General features: G+C 40.1%; 1 protein-coding gene across 1 annotated transcript; it reads left to right on the forward strand.

The window, feature by feature from the left end:
• Positions 1-299: 299 nt before the first annotated feature.
• On the forward strand, positions 300-9,925 carry TMEM184C (transmembrane protein 184C). Its single transcript, XM_021536590.4, has 10 exons — positions 300-548; positions 2,294-2,424; positions 2,522-2,558; positions 3,271-3,476; positions 4,383-4,457; positions 5,219-5,312; positions 6,241-6,353; positions 6,980-7,079; positions 7,547-7,718; positions 8,129-9,925. Exons 1-10 carry the CDS (start codon positions 432-434, stop codon positions 8,419-8,421), a joined length of 1,338 nt encoding a protein of 445 aa, XP_021392265.1. The 5' UTR covers positions 300-431; the 3' UTR covers positions 8,422-9,925.
• Positions 9,926-10,738: the final 813 nt, after the last annotated feature.

Here is a 10,738-nt window from a genome sequence, read left to right on the forward strand (position 1 = left end):
CCGGGCCAGCCGCACCGCTGCCGGCACCGCTGCCATTCCCGCTGCCATTCCCGCTGCCATTCCCGCTGCCATTCCCGGCTCCAGCCGCTCGGGAACGCGGCACAGCCCACTACCAGCGGCGGAGGGGGGTGGGAACACACCACCCCCCGGCTGCCCCGGGTGGGCGGGGCCGGGGTGATGGGCAGGGAACGCAGCCAATCAGAGAGGCCGTGGCGGCGGGGCGGGCAGCCGGAAGCGGTGCCGGGCGGAAGTGCCGCAGGGGCGTGAGCGGGGCGGGGCGGGGCTGGGCTGGGCGCGCCGGGGCGGGACGGGGCCGAGCCGGGATACGGAGCGCGGCCGGGATACGGAGCCCGGGCGGCGGCCCCGCCGGTGATGCACGCTCCGCAGGGGCTGCCGGCCCGCTGAGGTCGGTGCGAGGGGCGCCGGCGGCCATGCCGTGCACCTGCGGGAACTGGCGGCGATGGATCCGGCCGCTCGTGGTGCTGCTCTACATCGTGGGGCTGCTGGTGGTGGTGCCGCTCTGCGTGTGGGAGCTGCAGAAGCTGGAGGTGAGGGGCGCGGCCGGGACCGCTGGCAGCGGGCTCGGCCCCGGGCAGGGGGGCGGCGGGAAATGTGTTACCTCATCGGGAAAGTATAAAAGTGTCGAAGTCACGGGTGCCAGGAGGATGGAGCCAGACTCTGCTCGGTGGTGCCCAGCAACAGGACAAGAGGCAACGGGCAGAAACTGAGGCCCAGGAAGTTCCACCTGAACATGAGGAAGAACTTCTTTACTGTGCAGTGACCACACACTGGAACAGATTGTCCAGAGAGGCTGTGGAGTCTCCCCTCCTGGAGATACTCAAGAACCATCTGGACACAATCCAGTGACATGTGCTCTGGGATGACTCTGCTTGAGTAAGGAGGTTGGACCAGATGATTCACTGTGCTCTCTTCCAACCTGACCTATTCTGTGAAAGGACAGGCTGGAGAAGTGCCATGGTGCTGCTGGACTCATTTGTCCTGCTGCTAAAGCCCTAGTGAACCTCAAAGGAACAGGGCAGTGTTTCTTTCCCCTTCTGTTTCCATAATAGTTGCTGTTTGAACAGTTGGTACAATTCTGAAGAGATTCAGGTCAACCAAGAGTGACGAGAATAGGTCAAGTTGGAAGGGACCACAGTGGATCACCTGGTCCAACTTCCCTGCTCAAGCAGGGTTGTCCCAGAACACATGGCACGGGATTGTGTTCAGACTGTTCTTGAATATTTCTGGCAGGGGAAACTCCACAACCTCAGCAGTCAATCTGCTCCAATGTGTGCTCACTGCACAGTACTTGGTCAGGTGAATCTTCCTGCGCATCAGTTTCTGCCCATTGCCTCTTATTCTATTGCTGGGCACCACCAAGAAGAGTCTGGCTTGCTCCATAAGTTCATCCCAGAGCTTAGATTTTGAAACTTAGTACTAATGCTGGCATTCATAAAGATATTTTCGTCTGTTTTGGGAGAATTTAGTAGAGCATATCTATGGGTAGAGAAGCTGCTCTTTCATGCTAGTGGTGCTGTAACTGTAGTGTGTGAATTACAGACACGGATGATCACATTGCTTCTCTAACAAGAAGTAAAACTTTAACCTTAAAATATATGTATTGTTCAATGTAATACAGGTCTGTGCTCCCAGATGTAGGCTTTTTCAGGGTGTAGTTTTCAGGACTTAATGACAGTAAGATCTGTCTTGAATATGTTTAAAAATTTTCAGGTTTGAATTCCTGTTCTGATGTAATGCATGTTCAGCATAATTGATTTTTATATCCAATTTTATACCATTAAGTCTTACTTGTAGAGAAACTGATCAAAAGTAAAACTAGAAAACAACACGAGACATGGGATGTTGATGTAAAGTAGGGGATCACAGAAAAGGTTCTCATCAAAGGAAACTGAGAAGAGTCTCCTGTGTTTCTCAGGTTTTGATACTTAGGATTATTAGTTGTTTTTCAGAGAGCTTTGATTTAAAATTTCAGCTCTGTGTCTTAGCAGACATTGTAGTTTTATGTATCTACATCCATATCTATTTCTGTTTGTTAAATGAAAATGAATTGATTACTATTTGGAACTTGATTTTAAAGTTAAAAATACTTTAAATCCACAGGTTTTCAGAAACTTTATAATGCAGCACTGAATCAAGACAAGTTCCATATGCAAAGCAAAGACTCTTGTGGGTTTCAGTGAATTAAGTACTGGGCATTACTCTGTTTTTGTGGAATGTTTTGTGTACTTGTAATAACTTGACAGTATTAAGACTAGATGTTTAATCTTGCAAGGTTGGAATTCATACGAAGGCATGGTTTATCGCTGGGATATTTCTGCTAATGACTATACCAATATCTCTCTGGGGGATACTACAACACTTAGTCCATTATACTCAACCTGAATTACAGAAACCAATAATAAGGTAATATTTCACGTTTTACCTATGCTACAAATATTTGATTTAATTAAGACTAAAAATACTTTTAGTAATATAAAATGTTCTTCTGCTGTTATAACAGGATTCTGTGGATGGTGCCGATTTACAGTTTAGACAGCGTAAGTGTTCGCTTACTGTTACCAGCTCAAATTCTGATTGTTGTGGGAGTGAGGGAAAACAAACTGTGCTGCATGGAGGGGGTAGTCCTAGAAACTTCTGGGCATTCCTATTTATGGAGTATGTCAGAACCATAGTTCTAGTCATACCACATTCTTCTGGAGATTTGGGGTTGCTTTTGATAACCTTTCTTAACCCTGTCCTTGAGTATCCTTTATGATGGATGTGGAGTGGGGTACGACAGGAGCCTGCTTTTGGCCCATCCATCTTAATAGCAGAAGTGGAAACAGGACTGATCCAAGAACTGCCTCAAAATTCAGTGCTGTACCTTCCTTACCCAAGTGAGGCTTACTCGTAGAATTCTTTCCTGAGTTATGCTTAGTGCTAAAATGATTCCTTTTTGGTTCAGGGGACAAGAGATAATATCCTTTGTGGAGTACAACAGCATTGTGATAGAAACTGAGAGCTCTCATAACCACAGTTTCACTAAAAATAAAAAATCCAGTTTTGGTTTGAAACTCAGAGAGTAGGCTAGTACAGGTGGAATCTGAAGTCCTGTGTGTGTTATTTTGTAGCTGTAGCATTGCTCTCCCAGTGCTTTCAGCCCTGTTTGATTAGTGCCTGCTGGCTCAAGAGCTTGCTCACCCAGTGTTGTCGTTGGAATCCCTTTTGTTTTTCTCGCACATAACCTTTTGTGTACCTCTCTTCTTGCAGTGGATAGCTTTGAAATACCCCAAGATTGCAATATATGTGGATACATGTCGAGAATGCTATGAAGCTTATGTCATCTATAACTTTATGGTTTTTCTTTCAAATTATTTAACCAACCGGTACCCAAACCTTGTGTTAATAATAGAAGCAAAAGATCAGCAGAGACATCTGCCCCCTCTCTGTTGCTGTCCATCGTGGGCTATGGGAGAGTGAGTATATCATGACATCTTCAAGCTTTAGGCTGTGTAGGCAGCTCCAAACATTTTCTATTCATATTTAGCAGCGTAACATTTGCTGCTTGATGGAGTGAGTTTATGGTTTATATGTGTTTGATCAGCTGTGAATCTCTGTTGAAAGCAGCTGTGGATGAGTGACAATCAAGCTATAAAACATCCTGTGAATCTGACTTAGATACTAACCTGCATTGATTGACTCAGGGAGTGCTAAAGGAAACTTCCTTATTTTTGAAAAATATTAAAAAAAGGTCTCCTGGAATCTGCTTCTATTGCTGTTTGCCAAAAACCTCATGTGGAATTGGGAGTAGACTGGATAGCCTGTTGCTTTTACTTCAGGTGAAGGGTGAAAGGCCTTATGCACCTAAACTGTTTATTTCTGAATGCTTAAACTGATAAAATCTCTCTCTCTCTCTTAGGAGATGTTGATTAAGCTGTTTGGTGAGAGGGGAAGGGAAGGTGGCCTTCAGTGGTCACAACTTCTTTATACAGTTTACCATATTGGGCAAAGAGCTTTGGTTCTCTTAAGCGTTTAGGGCAATTATTATGATTTTTAAGTCTCTTACATTTAGACTCAAAGCTTTTCTTACATCTTCAAACACAGCAAAAATTGCATTCTCTTTGCTTAGCCCAGCCAGAAGCTTTTCATGGCTAAAATAAGTGAATCATTGAATATTTCCTGTAATGTGTCTGTCAAAATCCAGCTCTTTTGTGTATTTTGTATATATACACCGTATGACGCAACATCTTAAATCCTGGACGTACAAGTTGAAATTACCATAAAATTACAATTTACCTTAGTAAATCTACTGAGAATAGAAATCATCCATAAGAGAATTGTATTTAAATCCTTATACAATGAATTTTGTGTTTCTCTTTCAGAGTTTTGTTATTTAGATGCAAACTGGGTGTTTTGCAGTACACTGTTGTCAGACCATTTACTACCATTATTGCTTTGTAAGTACACTGATAAATAATTAATACTGATCTTCAGGATATGATTTTGACTTGAAAGAATTTCTATGCCCTTTTTATTGGATCAAGGCAGTTTGAAAGCAGACTCGTGTTGCATGCTAAATGGGTGCCAACAATTTGAATCAACTTATGATTTCTTTATGGCTTCTCTATAGCAAATAACTATTTGCAGAATTGAAATCATAAATACTTAAAGCCAGCTTCTGTAATCAGTGGGATAGAATGTGGAGTACTGTTGGGGTGGGAAAAACATTTTTATGATCTCTTAATTTTTAGGTTCTTTTTTCCTCTTCCCTTTTTTGCATTTACTTCAGCAACTGAGAATTTTTAAAGGCAGGTTTCGTGTAATTTCTAGAATTTTTTTAAACTTCGCATGTGACAAGCTTGACTGTGTGCGTTTATATCATACAGCCTGGGTGTGTAAAGGAACAGTAGGCAGGCAGGCATGATGATGCTGAAAGCTTAATTTCCTGAGCTTTGTATTGATGGTCATTACTGTTAATTCTGTGGGACTGTGGAATAAGTTGCTACTCACCATGAACATCTGTATAACTATTTCTATTTCATATCTATATATATGTGTGCTGTTGGAAACTTATTATTGTGCATGCCCCCAGTGCCCTAATGTAAGTACCAGAAGAGGTTTTTAACTCTAAGGATTGATTGATTGATACAGTGAAGATGTAGCACTTGAGGGAAGTGATCTGTTTCTCCATAGTGATTAATTCTAAAAATTCTTCCAGAATTTGTGAACTAGTGGGAGTGTATGATGAAGGAAACTTCAGCTTCAACAATGCATGGACTTACCTCGTTATACTTAACAACATGTCACAACTAGTGAGTATCAGGAATACATCTTCCTGCTCTTGGAATTCATCATTATGTGAATCTGCTATCTGAAGTGTTGGCAGTGATTGTGTTAAGGTCTGGGAATTCTTACAGGTAGAATATTTTCTATTTTAAGTCAAAATTGCTCTCTGTTAAATATTATGTATGAAAACCACTGGAAAACCAGATAATCTAAAACTTTTATTATTTTTACTATGACACTCCATAAAGCAAGCACCTTTCCATCCCAGATTATTTTATGGGTCAGGTAGTATGGCCCAGGCATTAGAGCTGCAGACCTGCCCCTCTCTGGTAAGAGATGACTCCACTTGTCCTCACAGTTTCCTCCTGACACTCATACAAAGAATTAATATATTAAAAATTCTGTATGAAAAATGGTGATAACATTCACAGGAAAAAATTAAAATGGTGTGTGCAGTGCTGAGGGTCTGGCCTAGTCAACACTCCTTTTTATTGGGTCAGCTGTCAGATAATGTCAGAGTAAGATGTCAGCCCCTAAAATTGCGAGTTTCATTTTGGAGTCCATGGATTGCTTTTACTTTTCTTGGCAACAGCAGCAGGAGTCAGAGCAACATAACAACTGGGATAATTTGGAAATTTTGTCCTCTTGCTGCCACCCCTGTGTTTGATGGGTGACTATCACAGAAGAAGCTGTAATTGCTTTCTGCTGTGACAGCAGTCCCAACAGCAGCGTGAACTTCTGTGTCCTGTTTGAAATGATTGGAATTTCAGGAATAAAAAAAAGAAAGCACTTTAAAACAGAAAGTCCTTTAAAAAAAAAAACCAACAAAAACCAGCATTTTAACGTTGTCTCATGCTATGATACATATTTTAACTGTAGAGATGGTGTTACACAACTCCCTCACAAAATAAACATGAATTTGAAAGCTTTCATTGATTTTCTTTTCCTTGTCAGTTTGCCATGTATTGTCTGGTGCTGTTTTATAAAGTACTGCGTGAGGAACTGAACCCTATCCAGCCTGTTGGCAAGTTCCTTTGTGTGAAGATGGTAGTTTTTGTTTCTTTCTGGTAAGTGGATTTTCTACTTGTTACTTCTTGTCTCAGGGCAGATTATAAAAGAGCTAAAAAGGCTGGATTTGTTACTGAGGTTAGAGAGCTTAAAATGTCTACCCATAATCTCAATGAGGGGAAGAGGGTAGTACTGTGTTGGAGAGAGCAGTCTTGTTGACTTATTTATTTTAGAACCGTTACCTGCAGCTATTTCAAAACTAACTTTTTTTTCCTTTTAAAAGTAAAAAAAATTACTTTTTCAAAGTAAGTTATTGTAAGTTAAATAAAAATTGCTGTTTGAGCATTGCTCACACTTAGCTGCTGATGAGGGAGTGTATTTGACTATCACAGCATTACTCTCTGAGCTACAGCAACATCCTGAAGGAGAAGAAACTTGTTCTAATGACTAACCAGAGTAACAAACTCTCCTTTAGTTCTCTGTTCTCTTGGTCTTTAGCGTCAGGGATGAATGAGATCTCTTGTTAAGTTTGTTTCATCTTCTTAAAATCTAAGTATATAAACAGAAAAGTTTTTTTTTTTGTGATTCTTCCTATGTATACATATGACCAGATTTGCTTGCAGATTTTTGGCACTACTGTTACAATTCTAATATAAATACTTCTTGTAATATATTCTCTTTATAGGCAGGCTGTGCTCATTGCATTGCTGGTGAAAGTTGGTGTTATTTCTGAGAAACATACCTGGGACTGGCAAAGCGTGGAAGCTGTGGCTACAGGCTTACAGGTAGGAGCAGATGGTTATTTCTGGGGAGAAATGGTTATATGTATATGGTTATATGTCACCTTACATAGCTGATCTCAAGGAAATACTTGGAAATACTCAAGGAAATAACACAGGTTTGATTAGTAATGATTTAATCTAAGCTGGGCTGTTTCAGCCAATGAGCCCATATGAGCTTTATGCTTAACACTTCTGTATCCATGGCAGAAGGAATGTGCCCCAGTGCAATATGTCTGGAAATGCCTTGCATTTCTTCTTGCAGGTATTCATTGTAGAGCTGCTGCTTATTAAATTATCTGTTTAAGTGAAGTCCTGTATGTGTGGCTCTCTGAAAGCTGCCAAGAATATCCTGGTGGAAAAGTAGCTTAAGTCAGTATCCTGGGGCAATTCCAGCCTTTCAGTTGTAGAAGAAACCCAGGACTACTTTTCTCCAGTTATGAATGATTAAGTCAGTGTCTCTGTCATTGCAGGATTTTATCATTTGTGTGGAGATGTTCCTGGCTGCTATTGCACATCACTACAGTTTTTCCTATAAACCTTATGTTCAAGAAGCTGAAGAAGGCTCGTGCTTTGACTCCTTCCTTGCAATGTGGGATATTTCTGATCTAAGGGCAGATATCTCCGAACAGGTTCGAAATGTGGGTAAGTAACAGACAGGATTTGTACAATCTATCAACAGCATCTGTATTTTCAGCTTTATGTCACACTATTGCCCACCTTTATAGTAGCCTAAGAACATTCTATTACCAAATCAGTTGCAGTTGCATCTCTAGAGGATTTCATGGTTTATCTGGCACTTTTTTCTTTCCAAAATTCCTGACTGATTTAGAGTCTAGTTTTTAATTTTTTTTAAAAAAAGAAAAGGTTAGGTAAGTTGTTTTTCTCTTAAATGGAAAGACATACTTTTCTTTATTAAAACTAACAATGGCCATGTGTAAACTAAGATAAAACAAAGATTTATATTCTAATTTAACATGACTGTTTTAGAGTTGATGTGTTCAAAGACTAGTGTTGGAAGAATTAAAAAATCTTTTCATTTCGCATAATTTCAGGGAGAACAGTTTTGGGCCAGCCAAGGAAAATGTTTTTTGCTGAGGATCATGAACAAAACGAGCATACAAGTTTACTGTCTTCATCTACTCAAGACCCAATTTCTGATGCTTCTTCAATGCCATCTTCACCCATGGGTCACTATCAGGGGTTTGGACACACTGTGACCCCTCTCACAACACCGACGACAGCCCCTGCAGTCGATGGGGTTTTTAACCCTTCTGCCAGTGAGGATGCTGAGGAATCACCTGAACTAGAGAACAACTTAGCAGAGAAAGCTCTGGATAAAAGTTAAACTTGCCTTTTCTTTGAATGTGTCAAGGAGTCATTACATACTTGCCACATGTGTCCTGTTAACATGTACTATTAAGGATGAAAGTTGAAAAGCTTTGGAAAGCTGCTGCATGGACAGGAAGAGGATATGGTATGGCTGTAACTGACATCTGAATCCAGACTCTATAATGGACGTGAGCATCTGTGAGTACCCCATGGATATGAAACACGCACACTGTAAAGGTTTCTGCATAAATGTAAGCGTCATCTCCTTAAAATGCTTAACGCTTCCATGTCACATCAAAATAACACTAGTGCAAAAGAAACATTTAAAAAAAATCCTCTCCTCATATAAAAATGTAGTGCAAATACAACCAGCAATGGGAAAGCCTAATTTCAAGAATGTATTTTAAGGAGAGCAGTAGCAAAAACTGTGTTAACTTTGTTTGTCTTAATGACGGTTAATGTCCGTACCCAATGCTGAATGGAACGTGGCTGAATGATAGCTTCTGTAGAGATGTCACCTTCTTCCCATTCCTACATAGCTAAAGTCCCTTCATGAAGATAAGTTACGACTAAGCATTAGTAAAGAATCTCTACAAAGAAAACATTCCCTGCAGCTCTTGCTATCAAAGTCCATGCCCAGATCATATGACTGGTGTATCTGTTGTCTTTGAGGCTCATAGTTTGTAAGTCTTTTATATCCAGAAGAGACAGCCAGGATGGTAAGTTTTGGATTAATACTTTACCTTGACTATTCTTTTTCCTAGCCTTCTAAAATAAGAATAATGGTTACTTACCTTAAAATACATGGAGGGGGAATGAAGGATATTGAAAAGGAAGTAGAAAACAAAACTGATTTCTTTATTTTGGGCTGCAATAAGTTCTTTAACGCTTAAGTTTTTTTTAAGCTGTTAAAGCAGGGTATCTTGTGTCTGTAGTAATTTGTGTTCTTAAATTTGTGTCTGTGTGTTGATTGTATTATGCTTCTAGAATAGCCTGGATTCAAATGTAATAGCTGTTTTTTTCCCCAGAGAAGACCTTTGCTGAGGTAAAACTATGTAGCTAGTCTAATACTGGAGCTGCTAAGACTAAATTTCAGCCCGAGAAGCAGTACACTTGTATCAAAATGTTACTTTGCAAAAACTGACAGTGTCAGAGAGGTATTGTTTTTATCCCCTTATCAGATTTTTACTATTATTGCATGTTTGCAATCTGACAAAAACAACCAAATCAGTAGAGCACTTTTTAAATGACAAGATCTTAAGTTTCTTTTTCAGCATTGCTAGCATTTCCAGGATAAATGTTTTAACTTCTGGCTGTCAGTAAATTCATCTTAAGTGCTTTTTTTGCAGTACTAGTGTGATGTAAATATTGCGCCTTACTCACTAGGCTGCATATTTTATAGCTGAGTATGTACTTGCTGTATCTGAAGTTAGTGAGAAAGTGGAAATCATTATTTTCAATTTGCCAACTCATTGCCTTTGTTGTAAATAAGCAATTAAAGATTTTATTTAAACGGTTCACCGTTGATCAATCTGATTTACTACTACAGTAGTTTAAGAGCGTGAATGAGACATGACTACAACTGTCCTTATGGACAAAGAGGATCTTAAGTAGAACTGCTGCAAGAGTTTGTGCTTTCAGTATTTCATGGCTTGTACTGTAAAGGGAATTCTTGTTTAGGCTTATGAAGAATCAGAATCTTCTAATCCATGCTTGATCCCTGGTATCACCTTATGCAGGTTCACAATGCATTGGGACTTCAGTGCCCACTACAGCCACTACCAGAAATAACCTGATTTCCTGCATGTATACAGGTAAAAAGGGTAGGAGTAATATCTGAGGGAGCAGGGCTGCTGCAAGCAGACTAGCTACTGTGCTCTAGCTCTTCAAAAACCTCACTCTGAAGAAATTTTTTCAATACTTGAAGTTATATATGTTTGATGCAAAACTAAGGTCCAGAGAGGACCTTGATAGGAAAAAAGCTGTCTAAGTGTTTCTTGACAGCTACTAAGTTGTTTTATTATTATTCAGTTATTCAATTTGCACAATATAATGTTCCAGGGGGGAAAGTTATTTTTTTAATTGCAGTAGCTTATAGGATTGTACCTTTCCCTAAAGACTGCTACTGAATTTAAAAAATAAATACAAATCTTGCAGTGATACCCACCCTGTCTTTTGAAAACCATTAATTACCACAGTATTCCAATTCCACAGCAAAACCTATCACAATTACCTAAAAAGGTAATTTGCAAATAGTTGATTTTCCTCTTAACTGTATTTACTCCTCTGTTGTTTTATGCGAAATCTCCTCCCAAGTTTTTTAATCAGAAGTC

The sequence above is a fragment of the Lonchura striata genome, chromosome 4 (genome assembly GCF_050655825.1).
Source record: "Lonchura striata isolate lonStrDom1 chromosome 4, ASM5065582v1, whole genome shotgun sequence".
Lineage (NCBI taxonomy): Eukaryota > Metazoa > Chordata > Aves > Passeriformes > Estrildidae > Lonchura > Lonchura striata.